Below are 18,578 nucleotides of genomic sequence, written 5' to 3'. Positions count from 1 at the left end.
TTATACTTGTGTGTATATAGAATCACATAATTAACGATATTAAAATGGTATTATTATACAATTTATTTCTTTTCATAAAACAGTTATCGAATTTCATTGGAAATTTGACTGGAAATTTGATTGGAAGTTTTATACGCATCGAAAATTGTACGCCGTATTGTTCCCGTAAAATTTTTAATTCCTTCAAAAGTTGTACGAATGATGTTACATTTTCGACGAAAAATCTTAAAATTCTTAAAAAAAACTTGTAATCTATACAAAAAAGTTTGACGCACGTTAAACAACAAATTAATACCTTCGAAAATGTTGAACATATCGGAATTTTTTTAAACAAGTTTTACTTCGTGAAAATATACATAAGTGCGATCTTGTTTGCAATAACGTGTAAGTACTATTACGATTGCTCTCAGGTAATAGTGTTTTCAGTTTTCATACAGATTACTTTTTCAAAATTTCATCAAAATTTATTTTACACATATTTACTGATTTTCCTATGAGACAGCAGTAGATTCTAATTGCTTTTTAATTAATATTGATAACTGGAAATGAGCGATAAACAAAATTACAAAAATGCCTAAAAAGCAAAGAAGAATAAAAGAAAAAAAATAAACGTAATCAGTGGAAACAAATGTTTTCTCCATCTACTCATTGTACTAAAGCTTAATTCCCCTTTCAACATTTGCTACAGTACAATACGATTTTCAAGTAATGTTAATTAATAATGAAGCATTAAATAGATGTTATAAATTATTAAAAATGTTCCAATAGAATCGGATAGTTTTTTTAATAGATTTTCGCAGTTGGAATATGTGATATCTATTTATAATTTATAAATTCATAGTTATTATTATTTGACGTAAGTAATGGTCTATAATTCAAAGGCAAATCTGAATTATAGTTATGTTAGAGAAAAACTATTTCAAAATAATATTCAGACTTCGGAATACAGTCATCAAATTTCACACTCTCAAAGAGAAACATAGAAGAAGCCAAGTGCGAGTGAATGATGATGATTCTATAAGAATGCTGCTGATGAATGCAGCTCATTGATTTTATGTGATTTTTCTTGTCGTATCCGATTTATTACATCGATAAATAAAAAATGCTTCCATTTTTCAGTTTCGCTCATTTGCTACTCTAGTTATTGATTTAAATATGCCAATGATTTATCATACGATATTTAGTTATCATTTACATACAAAGAATAAAATTGTACTTACATGTAATAAATAAAAAAATATATTTAAAATGAATATGTAGTTAAAATAGTTATAATAAAGGACGTGACGCGAACTCATTTATTCCGGAGATGCGTGGGATGCACAATTTATTACCACTGTTTCGATTGACGCTGTGAAGAAACATGCGTATCCTTGCCTAAAAACGGTACGATGACTGCGCGTATACGTAATACTTTTTGCACAGACATACTCGTCATGGTCGTTCAGATCAAATTTTATTTCGTATTTTTTGACCCTTTCAATGCAAGGAGAGCGAGCTTGTTGAACGGAAATACATTCAACTTTAAGAAATTCACATATTCTGTTTTTACCTGTCAGTTGCATTATATAAGCTTACTCGTCCAAGGACTCATAAACGAAGAGACTTATTATGAGAAAATTGAAATTGGAGTATGTCCGTGGTCGAACAATAAGAACAATAGCTCGTTATATCCCATCATGATCCTTACATGTGAAAGAAAATGTATTTTGTACAGCTATATATGTGAATGGAATTTCAAGCTAGAAAACCCTTTCTAATTTTCGAGCTATTTAATACTGTATTTATTATTGATGTTATTATTAATGTAAAAAGAGTAACTCCAATCGATATGTTGCTCTGAGTAGTTCGAATGTATTCGAGATTTTCATTTATGAATATTTGAGAAGGTTCAAAATATAACTTGATTAATTATATTCAAATGAATCAATGTGAGTTCTTGATATATAAGTAGCCTGATAGATAAGTTACGAAATAGTTAGCAGTTTGCCTAATTTTCATAAATTTGCTATTGCATTAACAGACTGACTTTTACTTTGTTAACAAATTATACATATTGTTTTTGGACAAAATGGGTCACGCTCGAAATAAAACCATCTCGTTTCAAAATGATTGAAAATAAAAAATCCTGTTATTTACGGTAAGAATTTTGACTTGATAGGAATATTTCAGAATTGAAATTGTTCAAAGAGGATTTTTTTGTCGTATATAAATATAATTTGCGTAAAATAAAATCTTCCATAAAACTTAAATTAGACTTTTGTTTATCTGAGAGATTTGTGAAATAAAACAAATTATCCATTAAAATTATTAATTATTCTTATCGCGAGTCTGTTGTTTAGATAAAAATAACGCCGACTAATTCATTCGTATTCTATTATCGCTACCATTTCGATTCTAGCTACAATGTTCGATTACAAGCTAAGCTGAACATATCTGCTGAAAAGAATTAAGGAGAATAACATGACTATTTAAACGTCAACAGAATAATAAGTTAGCTTGCACTATTTTTACTTTCACACAGTTGACTCAGAAGGCTCCAACTAGCATGGACCGATTGATTAGTAAGGACAATACGGTGTTTATGTATGGCCAAAAACAAGCAAATAAAATTATTATTCCCAAATAAATGTTTATAGCTACATAATGTTAAAAATGTATAACATTTTCTTTATTTAAATTAACGATAATAAAATTAATAATAATAATAAAATTACTCGATTAAAATGTTGAAATTTGCCAAAAGCGATGATAAGAGTAGCAGTAATATTATTAAATAACTCTTTTCACGAGAGAACATTATTGCAGCAAACTTTCTTTTTAGACTGAGAAACAATTCAATTATGTATGCGCATGCAAGGGTTCTTGTGACTCACATAGATACACAATTGTTCTTGACATAAAAGTGCATAATAATACTATAATATTTTATCATAATACAACTAATGCTTCTGCAGCGTTCCACGTGAACGTAGTTCTAGAAGTAGCAACAATAACGATAACAATTAGTGGATATAGTAGACCGATGTTCGTATAACAATATTTATAATCAGTATCTTCAAGTAAATGATCATTGTTATGTACGAGATTGTACAAATACCATTTACAGAAAGCTCCAAGAAAATGGGCTTCTGCGCAACTCTTTCACGCGCTACTTGTTTAATAATGTTTTGTAGCACATTTTAACTTCTACCATGTCAAAGACAAATCGTTATGCTTACTTTGACTTGAATTATTATTGCTCACAAGTATAATAATATTAATTTAATATCAAGGCACATTCGATGCGTATTGTTGCTAGCGCAATAATTGATTACAACGCCATATAACATTAATCAAAATGCCACTAAGCGAGAGAGAGAAATAGGGATGGGATGGAACATAATCATACGTAGCGCATCGATAAATGAACGATAAGACATTTGAAACTGAACGGATTTAAAAAGAACGTGAGCTGATGTACTGCCGTTATAATTATGGGCGGATATAATAGCGCATGAAAGCAGACAGCCATCTAAGGAGAAGGGGTTTGGAGAGAGGAGAGCCTCTTAAAATTTCGGTGAATTGCGTAAGGCACGCATAGAAAGTATGAAGACGTGTTATAGCGACGGCCGGCAGCATCCGCTTCGGAGCATTTTGTCGCGGTGCGCTCGCGTTGCGACAGAAATTGTTGAAATAAAGCAGCGACTCCGTTTCCTTACCGAGACCGCCGACCAAGTGTGCGAGCACACTACTTAGGCGATGTGCGCTCTAGCAACATGAGTTTTCTGCTGAGGACTGCAGCGAGAGGATATATCGAGTGTCGGCGTGACTGGTTGCGGTCGCACTATGCGTTGCATGTGCTCTGTCGCCTACTCGAGCGCGCTTTAGTCCACTCGTGACTTTCGTCGGTGTCACTTGTTCATCTCTCTCTCTCCTTCTCTCTCTCTCTCTCTCTCTCTCTCTCTCTCTCGTGCGCGCATTGCCAATTGCCAGATTGCCTGCGTCGTCGATCCCGGGGCTTCCGATGGCATTGGCGCTCTCTGAGTTATACGCAGTATACAATGTGGTGCTGAGTAGGCGCTAATCGAAAACTGCCCGCAGCAGAAAAGCAGAAGCGGGCGCTGTACGTAAATGGTGAGTGGCGCGATTGTTAATCGACATACAGCAGTTCTGTTCGCGGCTATTCCCGGCGCTCACGTCCAAATAAATGTTGTTGCTCGCGTGGAGGATGCGAAAGAGAAACTAACAAAACGCGCCGGTCTATTTGAGATCCATTGAACGGAGGAGAGTCGACGGCCGAACGAGCGAGAGTTCTGACCTCGCCGCTGCTGGATTGTAGGTGCTGCAGATAGTTGCAGCGACAGCGCGTGTGGCGCGCACAGGAAACGCTCATTCGGGCCAGCAGCCTTGTTACGGAGGCGCGGCTCTGACTTTGGTTCGTGCTCGTTGTCTTCGCACTATTCCTTCGACTCGGTTGGCATTTTCAAAACAAAAAACCGTCGCGCGTTAACCAACAAACCAAAGCAAGCAGTCCGTCAGCGGACCAGCGCGCGCCGAGAGAGGGGCCCAATTGCCGAGTTTGTCAGACGGAAGAGCAGCAGCCGCCTATACAGATCGGCATTTTTTGCCCGAGCCGCGCCAGTGACATCATCAATGCCATCGGTGCGAGCATCAGTAGCGTACAGTCGGGCGCCGTAGTCGTCTCAAGGGACACTCCACAGCTCAGTTCGGTAAGCAGATACTTATCGCGCGTGCGTGACCTTTCATCCGCTGGGATCGTTCGAGTTTCGCGTTAACATCCAGCGCTAGACTCGTTGTTTCATTGCACGGCACAGATGCGTAATATAACGGCCCCGTGCCATCCGCACTTGCGCCTCGGCAACCATTATACATATCTTCGTTTCGGTTAATTTCAAACAACTGCCGCGTCGTCTTTTTTCGCGTCGTTTGGGCGTCGAACCTTTGATGCCAGTGACATCATCCCGTTGAATGGCCACGATTGAACGGTCGCGAAACGCCCAATCGAGTCAATGGAGTTCGGTCTAGTCGGGCATTAAGTAAGTGGCTTTGCAAAATGCCATGTCCAGCGCGTATGTATTTCTGTCAGTAGGTGTGCGAGAGACAGCGAGTGTCGCTTGGCTCGCGCGTAGAGAATATTAAAAAGCGGACTGGCGAGCACAAGTCGATAGTTCTGAATAAGTAATGTAAATCTGATTTGAGGAGCAAAAAGAAGTATAGGTACGTTTGTGTATACTCAAATCGATAGCCAACTGCTCGTTGGAAAGCTTTATTTCCCGCGTCCTAGTCGTGCGCGCGCTCGCGCGCAAATCGCTGCTCTTGCTGACTCGACTTTGCGCTGTTTTTTTCGTTCACGACCCTCCCCTCTCCGTGCTGTGCGATGTCTAAAGTCTTTCCTGAACTGCGGTAATGCGTATGCTCGATGCATGCCATCTCGCCCCATACAAGTTATATAACCTTGATTTGGATCGACAGCAACGGTGACGATACTCGCCGGGAAAGGCAACCGACAATGGACGCGGACGAAGAAACGGTGGAAATGGCACTGCTGCAGGAGCAGAGCTTCGGCGAGTACAGAGGCCTGCTGCAGCTGATGGACAATCGTCAGCTGGCGGCCTTCAAGAGCCTGGTGCACCGCGCCTTGAAAAAGGAGCCGCCGGCGATCGACCTCGACCACGTAATGGCCCACCCGGTCTCCATGAGCTTCCTCGACAAGGCGGCCAGCGAGAACCTCGCCGACTTTGTCGAGTTTCTGCTGGAAGTCGGGGCCGAGCCCAACAGAGCGAATCCGGAGCACGATCGGGCTCCGATACACTTTGCCGCCGAGAGGGGCAACGTGGAGGCCCTCGCCGCGCTCACTAGGCACCAGGCCATCAACCCCAATCTCCTCGCCGGCCAAATGACTGCGCTTCACTACGCCGTCAAGGCTGATTGCGAGATGTGCGTGAGGCTGCTGCTCGACGCCGGAGCGAGTCCAAATATACCGAACAGCAAGGGCGTTACTGCCCTGCACTCTGCCGCGGAAAGAAACAGCCGCAACATGGTCCAGATCATTCTCGACCACAGTAAAATACTTGACTTGGACACTTACAGGTACCACGCGCTTCACTTTTATCAACCTTTCTTCCAGCGATACTGTTTGACTTGCTGTATTGCTGCGACGGACCGATCAATTTGCACCTATAGTCATTTTCTAGGTCGTTTTTTCTCTATACTCCATACAAATGTAGCCACCCATGCATCGTCACTATCGCGAACTATGGGCAGTACGAGCTCTGCAACAATCAATTAAACGTGTTACGGGCTGGTATTCTTCCTAATCGAATCAAAATATCGTTACAGATATTAACTTTTAGATAATCGTCATTGATCTTATGCCTTCCCCTTCCCTCCTCATTCGACATTTATTTATTAAGAGTAATCAAATGGAAAAATTTTATCACGGCTTCCTTTCTGCTGTACACTTGAATGAAATATGTAATAACTGATACTCGAAATAAGCCGTATTTTCACACTGGGATACCGGCAACTATGTGCAGACACTCGTAAAAAAATGAAGAAAGCCAAACCGTTGAACAAGTATTATCGCTTTTATTAGTATACGATTACGATTTGTTTCAAAATACCGTCTAATTACATTGGGTTTCTGTCATTTCTGTTCACAATGATAACACAGAGGGTTTGACAAACGATCAGTTGGTACGTCGGTGTGAAACGAATTGCTATTTTCCATTGAAACCGATAGGTCATTTTCCGTTCAAGGCGATTCCAACGTTTAGGTGTTTGGCGGGAAGCCGCGATAAATTATTCTCTCGAAAAACAGGCTGTCGGAGTCCGTTGACGACGACTAGCATAATAACAATTTTTAATTGTGCTCGATGTTTGCTATATACGTAACTATTTTGAAGCTGATCTAATCAGCTTCGGAGCCTAGGACGTTAAGCACTTAGCCATCCAATGGCGCATCTGCAGCGACGGGCTGCAGGTAGCAGGCCAAAGACAAGCTACCAAGCTTTGGCAGTCGTTCTGTAACGGATTGGTTGCAGGGATCGACGGAAAGAAACGGCTCGGTCGTTGATCGAGCAGAAGTTCCCCGACATACAACTGCCAGCGGAGTCGGAGAAGCCGGACACGGCCACGTTGCTGCGCTACTATCTGACGGCCAACGACGAGGGCAACTTCCTGAAGAAGCTGGCGGAGCTGAAGGAGTTCGAGGGCCCGGAGAGCCTCGCGGAGCTGCTGCGGCTGAGCGTAGAGCGCAACCTGAGCGCCGCGACGGACGCGCTGCTGAGCCGCGAGGGCGCCGAGAACGTGAGCCTGTGGGCGTTGGCCAAGCTGGCCGTCGAGCGCGCCCATCCCGAGCTGCTGGAGAAGCTGCTGGCCAGGAGCCCGGGGATGGCCAGCCGGCTGCTGCTGCCCGCCAGCCAGGAGCTCGGCAGCCCCGGCGGCAGCGCGCGCGACCGCCTCAAGTGCCTCCATCTCGTGCTCGACCAGCCCGAGGTGGACGTTCGCCAGGAGGACGGTAAGCAGGCCGGGGGTCGCAATCGGCAGCTCGCCCGAGTGACCGCTCGCTCGTGCGCCTTGCAGACAAAGGCAACGGCGCGCTGCACTACGCGGCCAGGGCCGAATGCTGGGAGGCGGTGAGGCGCCTGCTGAGACTCGGCTGCTACATCGGCCACGCGAATAGCTTCGGTGCGCCGCCGCTGGCGCACATCGCGGCGGGCGTGCTGGAGGAGCACCTCGACGCCTGCCTGTCCAGCACGAACGAGCGCACCGAGGAGTACGAGATCGTCATGGACTACCGCAACCTCGTGCCGCACGACACCGAGTGCGGCGCCGTCGAGGATCGCTTCGAGCGCCGGCGGCGCAGCTCGCGCGCCAGGCCCGGGCTCTGCAGCGAGACCGAGGCGCTGCTTTACGTCGCCGAAAGCAAGAGCCTGCGGCACCTGCTCAAGCACCCGCTGCTCGCCTCCTTCCTCTACCTCAAGTACCTGCGTATCAGGCACGTTCTCTACGTCAATTTCCTGCTCTACTTCGTGTTCTACTGCTTGCTCGTGGCCTACATTTATGTCATCACCAGCGACGCGCCCGAACCCCAAGGTGAGTGACCGGCGCGACCTGCCCGAGCCGCTGCACTCACGCTCGGCCTCGTCCTTGCAGCAGCCGGCGCGGACAACGCGAGCGACGCGACGGCGAGCGCAGAGAGCTTGGAGGACCGCTGGCAGAGCCACCCGGTGCTCTCGGCGCTGGTGGCGCTGTCGCTGACGTACCTGGTGGTGCGGGAGTCGCTGCAGCTGCTGTCCGGACCCGTGGGCTACCTGCTCAACCCAGAGAACTGGCTGGAGCTCGGCCTCGTCGGGATGACGCTGGCGCTGCTGCTCGGCGCCGGCCGGGAGATCGGCGCCCTGGCCATTCTGCTGTCGACGTGGGAGCTGGTGATCCTGATGTCTCAGCACCCACGCATGGCCACCGACATCGAGATGTTCAAGACGGTCACCGTCAACTTCACCAAGTTCCTGTTCCTCTACGTCTTCCTCATATTGGCGTTCGCCTGGGCGTTCTACGTGCTGTTCAAGGGCGACGACAACTTCCCGCACCCGCTGGGCTCGCTCTTCAAGACCATCGTCATGCTCACCGGCGAGTTCGACTCGGGCGAGCTGCAGTTCGGCCTCTACCCGGTGCTCAGCCGGCTGGTCTTCATCGGCTTCATCTTCCTCATAGTGATCATCCTGCTGAACCTGCTGAACGGGCTGGCGGTCAACGACACCGCAGAGATCCTGTCGGAGGCGGAGCTGGTGACGCTGGTGTCGCGGGCGCGCCTCGTCGCCTACGCCGAGCGCATGGTCGTGGGCGGGCCGCTGTCGCCCAGCTCGATCGGCCTGGGCTGCTGCCTCGAGCCCGCGCCCAGCGCCTCCAGACTAGGCGGCCTCGCGCGGGCCCCCGTGCGCTTCGTCGCGCGCCGCATCCTGCTGTTCCCACGCTACCTGCCGCACGCGCGCATCAGCGTAAAACCGCTCAAGAGCTACGAGATCACGCTGCACGGCCGAGCGCGCACCGGCAACCGCTGCTCCAGCCTCACCATGGACCCCGTCCTCGCACAGCGGGCCAAGCAAGTGCTCGCCGACCGAGATCAGAAGGGCGCCGAGGACAAGGTCATGGAGCACCTCGACACCATGGAAGCTCGCTTCGACGCTCTGGAGGCCGCAATCAGGCAGGTCGCTCTGTCCCTCGCCGCTCTGCGGCCTCGGCCCGCTTCTACGGAGGACCGATCGACGGAACCTTCGTTCTACTCGCCCACTTAAAGCTCGTAGCCTCTGTCATACTTATTTTTAAGCTCTTTTCAAAGCAACAAACGCTGTACTGCTGTACTATAGAATCTTCTTTGAGAGCTCGTTTATGCGACTTGTGACTTCGTTCGATAACGCATAAAACAGTGAATGACTCTTTCAAACTCGCATGTTAGCACCCTTTTATGTATAACCAGAGTGTAATTCAGAATGTAAATATAATATTTTTTATGAAATTTAATTACACGATTGACAAATTTACTGAAAATTGCCGTTTCGAGTGTCAACTGTGAGTAAAACAACGGAATAATATAAAATGATTGTATTTATTATTTCAGCATACATAAAAATAATCACATTCTTTACATTTTTTTCCATTCTTTTTTCTGTACACACTTTTTAAATGTTTTATTTTATCATTACATACCTACTCTATGATTAATTTTTAACGCCTTCGGCAGTTGTCTAACTGCTAACAATTAATGGTAATACTTTTGTAAATACATCTTGAGATTCTTCGTTTCATTATGTCACACAAGTGTATTCGTTTATTAATTTATTAATACGACGTGATTTCGAAATTGTGTAATATTATTATAATTATCCTGATGCATCTTGAGATTTTTTTTCAGCTTCCTTTTGCATGAGAATTTGAGTATAAAAAAGATTGAAGTCCAACCTAGCAATAATAGTGTAGGTATATAATAACATTTTTTCACATGTTGTATAATCAAGCGATAATTCTAACTAGAATATAGGTACTAACTTACCGACATACAACGTTCAATAATTTTTCATTACTATTGTCACAACCCAATTCACAAATTCTATTCAAAAGACGTATTAGTACTTCGGTAAATCGGTTATCCAGAATATCAATTTTTTCTTCAAAACTTGTTCCATCGGCTACTGAATTGCCACTACATTCAGACTAGAATAAATTAAAATTAAATTAACAGGAATTCAAATTAAAATTTCATTGTTTGACATGAAATATTATGTTTGATACTGTTATCAAAATTATTGTTATGATATATATTTATAATATTTAATGTAATGTATGAATTGCAAAACATCAAAATGCAAAATGTAGGCAGCTGTGCAAAATCAAGAAGACAGTAATTTAGGCTTTTTATTCTTTTATCTAAAATTTCTGTATCGAAAAAATATATAATATTTATAGTTTCTCGGTATATATTTATAGAATCTTTTAAATGAAAAGAACTTGTCGCCTTTGCTGATTTGTCTAAACTATAAAATAATTAGAACTTGAAAAAATATTACAAATACTTTTTCATAAATCGATGTAAAATCATTCTATGTGGTTGTATTTTTTATATTGAAAACTTAAATAAATACAAAAACAATATAAATGAGAACGTAGTTCTTAAACTTTTTGAATTGAAAACAAAGAGTTTGCAGTGGCTTTCGACATCAAGATATATAAAAAATTATTGTAATATTTTTTCAAGTTCTGGTAATTAAGTTGCGGCAAATTTTTTCCATTACTATATGATATAGATATTTTTAATGGAATAGATTATCTAAAAATTTATAGAACATCGCATACTTTTCCAGATTCACAACAGAGTATCAAAGTAATGCTACTTAGAATTTAGGCAAACGTATAAATCAAACAAAATTTATATAAATTGTCTACCAATTCAATGAAATATCTAAATTTTACAATAAAACAAAAAAAACGAAATCAATAATATCGCTAATGAGACTCTAAAGTACAGTTTTTTTTTAAATGACCCAAATCTAATTATAAAATAGAAAGTCAGTCAAACCATGTTTGTATAAGGCATGCCAAAATTATAAATAATATTCGAATGTATGGAGATTTAAATTTGACGAGCCTAAAGTAGTAAGATGTACATGAAATAACGTTTAAAACAAAAGCAAGCATTTGATCTTTCTAATACTAAGATTAACTGCAAGGCAGATCTGTGAGGAAACAATTTTGATGAAGACGAGCCCTTGCAAAATACCTCTGGTTCAAAGACGTCGTCTTGACAGGCACTGATCATAGAAGTCAACTCTGCGTCAATGAAGTAGCGGCTCATACGCTTAACACGATTGAAATTAAATTGATTGTAAAATATTTATGAATATTTTTAAAACAGCAGAGTCGTAGTACCGTGGAATTTATTTACTAGTGTTTCAAACTATCTTAAGGAATGCTATTATTTTGTATTTTTTACCTGCATAAATTTGCAAAACTCAATACACACTGCACAAAGACCAGTTATACAGGCCAAAAGTTCCGGATCTGTCAGCATACATTCTTTCAAGTAGCTATCTTGCAAATCTTGATGAACACTTAGCACATCATCAACGTTACTGACCTAAATCAAATTTCATTGTTTAAAAATCATTATGTACGCTTATAATGTTTCAGCTTTTACCTTGCTCATTTTATTTAGAAAAGTTAACCAGTTTGGTTCTATGACTTCCACCATCATGTAATACTCAAGATGTTGAACACAGTCAAGCATACGTTGCCTCAAAGAGAACGCTTGTCGGTAGGCCATTGCAACTTCATGAGTGAATGTTTTCGCAATTTTATTGCTGACCCACACTCTATATAAACAATTTAACAGTTACAAAGAAAAATTTCAAAATGACATTTTTTAAATTTCTATTGCGATGTTTACCTGCACAACAACCTTTCAACGTGTTTGCAGTAAAATAAATGTCGAAACAACATTTGGTAACAAGCAATAGCTTTTCTATTTATAACCAGAGATACCGGCCACTTAACATCATAATTAAAGACAAACGCTTCTATACCAGATAAAACTTTGCCAGTTTGAGAACAATATTCTAAAATAAAATATATTCAATCAATTAATAGTATAATATTGAGCAATGTATGTTTATCAAATTATTATTACCTTTTTCTTCTGTAGTTTGGATTGATAAAATTCTAAACATTTGATATTGAAGATCATAAGGTAGCAATTCCGGCTTCAAATCATCTTTGTAAGGATCTGAATCAGCAGTTGACATTCTTAACGCCACTTCCAAAAGAGACGATAGCCGATGTGTAACTATATCGTACATATTTTTACTTAATTCAGCTTCACATAAATTCATAAATTGCACCTGAATATCAATAAAAAAATATGAAATAATTATCACGTCTAATTATATATAAGAAACTATTTTTAAGGTATCGTTCCTTACAACAAAATCTCCCTGAGCTAGTAAAAAATAATTTTTAACACTACGTAATCGTCCCATAAGATCATTTTCTTTCATCAAAACTTCAAGTAAGGTTCGTGCTGCTTCGGAATATGCTCTGTCAATTGCAGCTATAAATTTTTGGTCTCTATGTTGATAAACTAATGGTTCTTGTTTTCCCCACTGAACAGTTTTACCTATAATGTTGTATATATTTAAGATGAAAATTGCAACAGTAAGACATCTATAATTTTTATATAAAATTTCCGACATACCACACTGTCTTATGACATTAAAGTATTTGCCAGTCCTAAGTATAGTTTGAGCATGTTCACTGAGAAATATTGGAATTCGTTCTGACCTCATAGTGTATCTTTTTTCCCAATAATCTGCAGAATAGTCCATTGGTAATTCTTCTCTCTGAATCAGCTCGTTATCTTCAACAAAGAACTATAAATACATTCATTAAATGACGTATTTTGCAGTGAATAATAGACATAACTTTACCTCATGGTATGGATCACAAATTACACCTTTATAAACCCACTTTTCTAACGTTTGCATGTATGGAACACTAGCTGCTTTAATCAAAAACAAACATAATTCCTTACATTTGGCTTCTCCACTCATATTATTAATTTGTTCATGTAGAAGACTTAAAACTTTTCCACCTTTAGCATTTGCCTAAAGATATATTAAAGTTATCAATACACTTGGGCTTAATTAGCTTAGTGTAAAATTAAAAGAGAATATGTTGGAATTATAATTGCCTTGAAAATTGTTGATGTGATTTTGTTTAATACCGACATTGTTGACATAGTAGGCTGAATATAGAACCACAATTTTTGAAGGTTTAATTTCCCACGTATATGTTCAATTTCTAATTGTACAATAAATAACTGGAAAGTTTCATGTATTAATACTAATGTATATTAGAAAAAAATATTTATTATTCAGACTAACCAAATAATCTCTAAGTAAACAACTTAAAGCTCCTCTCAAAGCATGATTAACTTGTCCATCATCGGGAAGAACTTTTTCTTCAACGAATCTAATAGTCATGGAATAGTATGAAGCTAGTGGAAGTATTTGCTGAGTAAGTTGTTTGAAGGATATACCTGAGAAAGTATTTTATAGATTATATGAAAATAATTCCTTTAATAAAATTAAAAGAAAAAGATTGATATTATTAGCAATATAAACTACTACCTACCAACATCATGGGATATTTTAAATGTTATTGGATTATATGGATTTTGCAAAGGTTCAGAAATTATGTAAGATCCATCTATTCCTTTTAAACATTGTAATATATCCCAAAGAAGAATAGATTCTTGGGATACAGATGGAACAACTCCTGAAATTGTATAAAATACAGTTTATAATCAAACTTGTTTTGACTTTAACTTTATTTAAAAAATAAAATATTTACTTTGTGTTATTGACAGTGTAGTGTCAGGTTGAAAATCCCATGAGAGTCGTGGCCTTTCTGTAGACCAGGAGTGTCTCATCAGCATAATTTCATTTTGTTTGCTCAAAGGATAAGCTTGTTTATTTAATTTTTTTTCTCCTTCGACAACTGCTTTAATAACATTTTTGAAAATCTAGAAAATTAAATGTTACACTTTAAACAAACTTGCATAGAATGTTTATTGAAAATTGATTATATGAACCTTAGGTACGTCTTCGTTGGTGATGGTTGAAGTTTTGGGAGAACTTTCTACTAATGAAAATGAATTTTTTGCTAAATATTCCTTGAGTTCTCTATCAACAGATATGAATTCCAATAAACCTACAAAAGGGCCTAATAAGTCCACTCTGAAAGTATTGAGATACTAAGTTATCTTATAATGGTTTTTTTATAAAACGAAATATTTTTGAATAAGAAATTACTTTTTTGATTTTAACTCTTCATACTTCTTCAGGAACAATTCTTGATTTGGTGAATTTTTTGTAAGTTGTCGTATACAGCTGTGTGTAGCTACTGTATTCAGTGCTATAGGATTATTTATTGCTCCATCTTTCTGTAACCGTTCTACATGTTTCTCTGGAGCTGCTGTAGAACTAAAATGAAAATAAGTAAATTTGTATTAATACACTTCAACAAAAAATATAAATTAGTTCTTACCCCAATAGTTCAAGTAGTTCTACAACTAGATGATGAAGTTTAAACTCGCTCATTATTTGATAATGATTAATTTAATACCATTTGCAAACTTATCAAATTTTTATATTTGAATATACATGCAACCAATTTTCTTAAAAAGATGTTTACACATCAGCATTATTGCATTTTGATAATCATTTTTTTCTTGACTATCTTCTATCCATTAATTTATTTAAATAAATAATCTTTTCCATGACATTACTTTTAGTTAAAGTGTTGATTCTGATTAATGATGGAGGTTATGAATATATACATCATATCATACATCGCCATACACATATTCCACTATAATCACTATCACACTACCTGTCTATATTCAGCAACGTTGCCGCTGGAGAAAATTGCTCTCAGGGACCCTAGAAATTCCGGCACTAGATTTTTGAATATTAGGTTGCGTCGGCTGCTCGACCAGTGCCGTATTCACCTTTTATTCTATTCTATTTATGTATTCGTTGGCTCTGGTGCAAAATCATATCAGTGTGATTCTATGTCCTATATGGATGCGGCTATCAACTGGCTTGGAGCGCTTGTGCGCACATGATTTAAATAGGTGGTTTATTTGAGAGGAGTATAGAACGGAGATGAGAAAAGGCAAGTGAATAAGTACGATCTGTTAAGAGAAGAAAATAAGAAGAGTTGAGTAAAGAGAAGTGGATAAGATTGTATAGTAATTAGTATATAGAGAATTTAGAGAAATAGTTTTGAATTTTTAAGAAATTTGCATAAATGGTCAATGATATGGGGCTGACGGTCTGCAAGGAATTGGGAGATAGTGTAAGAAGGAACATTTTTTAGCTTTTTAAATCTAAAGAGTAGTATTTTTCGTTGTTCAGCAAAAAATTCCCAATACCAAAAGATGTAATTTAGATCTTCAATGTCTAATTCACAAGAACATAGATAGGAATCTGCTAAATTTTTTTTATGGAGTATGAAAGCTAGACTATAATGGCTAGTTCTCATGCGTATGATGGATGTTATCTGCGTTCTACAAGTATTTGTTGAAGAACCAAGGTTTTGATAATTGATCGAAGTAATTTTAAAAATATTTTACTAATTTATTGATATATATGGGTATGGGAGCGAGAGCAGTGGGAGGCGTTCGAGTGATTAAAGCAGGCGCTGACGGAGGCACCGGTGTAGCCCGGCCAGATTTTCAGAGACCGTTTTACCTGCATTGCGATGGTTCGTTTTTTGCAGTGGAAGCTTGTCTTGTACAAATATTCGACGATGGCGAACATCCGATATGTTACGCAAGCCGCATGAGCGTAATTATACGGTAATTATGATAAGTAAATAACGGGTTATGGTAACAAACCGGGTATCGGTATTTTAATTTCCTATCGTATCAACCCTCCCGGGAAGATTTGTAAATCTATCTAGCAGGATAGATTAGTCTAAGCACGTCTCCATAATATTTCCGCGAATATTACTCACCGCATATTAAATTGGCGAAAACACAGGAAGGGGCATATCAGTCTACGGTATAAAAAGGCTGGATTGGAATTCGCACAACACAGTACGGAGTACACAGTTGACAATTCAGTAGTTTGGTAGTTTCGCAAAGTTATTTTTTAAGTCTAACTATCCGGCTACTTAGAACCGGGATTATACTCTGTTAAGATTTATAATTGTCTTTAAACAATAAATCTTAAATCAAGCGCAAACACCTGAGACTGTTTGTAAAAACTTCTTCTGACATCCAGTCCTAACAAGGTAAGAAACTAAGTTATCTACCTAAACACGCTCCATATAATAAAGGCGCTATCCCTTTAACCAACCTCTGTTTAACTCCTGACTAAGATCCAACTTTTACCAATGCGACAGTATTTTATACATTATTACGTCTAGCACTAACATCTCCTCGCATAGACATAACAATTAGGGGCCCCTTATTCTTGGTAATTAAGATCTTATCGCAAAAAAAATTACAATGGTCGAAACACCTTACGAACGAAAACTAATTACACTCAAAATACTAATTAAAAAAATTAGCGAAATAGAACCAAACTTTGGGATGAACAGGGAACCTACGCTTACAGAATGTCTCACATATCTACATCAAAGACATCCACCCACCGAAACAAAGCAAATTACCCGAGTCGAAGAATTACAAAGATTAAAATATAATTTACAAGACTACATTGATACAAACCCATTGGACTTTCTATGTAAAGATGACCTAATATTCGATACCCTCATTGAAATGACTAGTAAAAATTTAAATCCAGCATTCCTCCTTAACGCTATTACGGATATAAATTTTGAAAAATTAAAATTAGATAAAACTGAATTTCCATTACTTGAGCTCATCGAAAATTAAACAGGTTACGAGACAGCAATTGAAAATTCAGACATGTATAACGCGCCCACTACAAACGTATCTATGACTAACACACCATCCGCTTCCAAATCACCAGAAATGGCTCATAATAAATCGGAAAAAGTTGATTTCACTCCAACGCGACGTTTTGCCTCTACAAACAAAACTAATTTTGCAAGCAGCCCATTTACTACGTATTATACGCCGGGGACTATCAGAACAGGACTAATGAATTCCACACAAAACATAGTATCGCCAATAAAAAATTTTAGCTTGAAAGACGCTGTTAACTTCGTACCTAAATTCGATGGATTTAACATACCCTTACACTCATTTATCGACGGTTGTCGAGAGGCACGCAGCATAGTCCCGACAATCAATGAAAATGATCTCACCAAGTTAATTAAAATTAAACTAAGCGGCGAGGCACTTAAAAGCGTGCAAGGAAAAACGTTTGATAATGTAGAACAAATGATTAAATTTTTAAACCTACTGTTCGGATCAGCAAAAACTTGTAATCAATTAACAGGCGAATTAGCAACCTTAAAACAAAAACGTGGTGAGAATGTAGTCATATTTTTTAATAGAGTGAAAACAGTAGCTGACGAACTTTTTGAAGCAGCAGTAAGGGAAAATCGAAACTATGTTGGATTTAAAAGCCAACTTGAAAAAGACAAAGTAAAATTCTTCATCCGCGGTTTATATTAGGTCATCAAAGCACGTATGGGGGAAGCCGAAAATTTAGAATTAGCTACAACTAAAGCAATAGAAATTGAACGAGAATTCAACGTACAGGAACCTGAGGAAATAACCGAAACAGTAAAAGCGCTAATCCAACCTAAAATAGAGCCTGTTCGATTAATGAAAGCGGAAGATACTAACACCTGCCAAATTTGCAATAGGCCAAAACACACAGCTAAAGACTGTTGGTATCGAATACCGCAGAATCAAAATCAGACTCGGCTAACTACGCAACAGCAACGGCAGTAGCCCAAACAGCAGCCGTGGGCGGAGCCTCGCGCGGCGGCTAACAATAGCACTAGTCCCCGCTCCAACCATCAGCCACATTAGGCCGCCCAAAATAAAGTAAAAACAAGCGCCTCTGTCAATTTAAATTGGCAAGAAAAATTGCAACAAATTAATTCCTCGATTTGCAATTACTGTAAAGAAACGGGACACTGGAAGAGTGATTGCGAAAAACGAAAACTCAGAAATAAAAAATTATAAAGGGCGGAAAAAGACAAGGGTTCCCAGACACTCGGCGCTGCCCGGGAGCCCCTGAAAATACAGCGCCTCAAACGTCGCACGCACAAAAAATCATCCTTTTACATTTTAACAGACAGTCACCCACAATTCAGCTTGAAATAAATACAACTAAACAAAAATTTAGCTTCATCGTAGACACCGGGGCAGCAGTCTCACTACTTAAAATTTCAAGCAAACCAGGCGGTGTCCACATAAATATCTTAGACAGATACGAACTACGAGGGATCTCGCAAGAAAGTATCTCGACATTTGGGGACGTACATCTGATCGTGAGCGCCTCTGGTGACTAAAAATGAAAGTAAACGGGTCCGCAGTCTGTCGTTGCGTGTAATGGGTAAACAGTGTTTAT

At 39.5% G+C, this 18,578-nt stretch overlaps 2 protein-coding genes across 7 annotated transcripts; one reads left to right on the top strand and one right to left on the bottom strand.

Annotated features, from left to right (window-relative positions):
* The first annotated feature begins 3,887 nt into the window (after window positions 1-3,887).
* On the top strand, window positions 3,888-9,390 carry LOC131669590 (transient receptor potential cation channel protein painless). 5 transcript variants are annotated; one of them, XM_058944573.1, is made up of 6 exons: window positions 3,888-4,116; window positions 4,322-4,712; window positions 5,476-6,093; window positions 7,047-7,522; window positions 7,588-8,100; window positions 8,161-9,390. In XM_058944573.1, the coding sequence occupies exons 3-6, from the start codon at window positions 5,513-5,515 to the stop codon at window positions 9,300-9,302; spliced, it is 2,712 nt and encodes a 903-aa protein (XP_058800556.1). In that variant the 5' UTR covers window positions 3,888-4,116; window positions 4,322-4,712; window positions 5,476-5,512; the 3' UTR covers window positions 9,303-9,390. The 5 variants fall into 5 exon arrangements, with proteins under 5 accessions (XP_058800556.1, XP_058800558.1, XP_058800557.1 ...); XM_058944575.1 differs by lacking the exon at window positions 4,322-4,712; XM_058944574.1 differs by lacking the exon at window positions 3,888-4,116 and having other exon boundaries at window positions 4,161-4,712.
* Window positions 9,391-9,586: 196 nt separating this feature from the next.
* LOC131669591 (gamma-tubulin complex component 2-like) lies at window positions 9,587-18,367 on the bottom strand. Of its 2 annotated transcripts, XM_058944576.1 has the most exons (19): window positions 15,813-18,367; window positions 14,950-15,253; window positions 14,605-14,865; window positions 14,370-14,540; window positions 14,150-14,294; window positions 13,909-14,080; window positions 13,690-13,833; window positions 13,440-13,594; window positions 13,247-13,375; window positions 12,984-13,160; window positions 12,752-12,926; window positions 12,480-12,673; window positions 12,188-12,398; window positions 11,948-12,116; window positions 11,699-11,873; window positions 11,495-11,638; window positions 11,282-11,359; window positions 10,058-10,218; window positions 9,587-9,966 (listed from the first exon to the last, which is right to left on the bottom strand). In XM_058944576.1, exons 3-19 carry the CDS (start codon window positions 14,655-14,657, stop codon window positions 9,888-9,890), a joined length of 2,532 nt encoding a protein of 843 aa, XP_058800559.1. In that variant the 5' UTR covers window positions 14,658-14,865; window positions 14,950-15,253; window positions 15,813-18,367; the 3' UTR covers window positions 9,587-9,887. The 2 variants fall into 2 exon arrangements, with proteins under 2 accessions (XP_058800559.1, XP_058800560.1); XM_058944577.1 differs by lacking the exon at window positions 11,282-11,359 and having other exon boundaries at window positions 9,595-9,966; window positions 15,813-18,365.
* Window positions 18,368-18,578: the final 211 nt, after the last annotated feature.

This window comes from Phymastichus coffea, unplaced genomic scaffold (assembly GCF_024137745.1).
Source record: "Phymastichus coffea isolate CEN01 unplaced genomic scaffold, Cenicafe_Pcof_1.1 PCOF00095, whole genome shotgun sequence".
Lineage (NCBI taxonomy): Eukaryota > Metazoa > Arthropoda > Insecta > Hymenoptera > Eulophidae > Phymastichus > Phymastichus coffea.
This window is presented reverse-complemented; position numbering and strand designations above follow the sequence as displayed.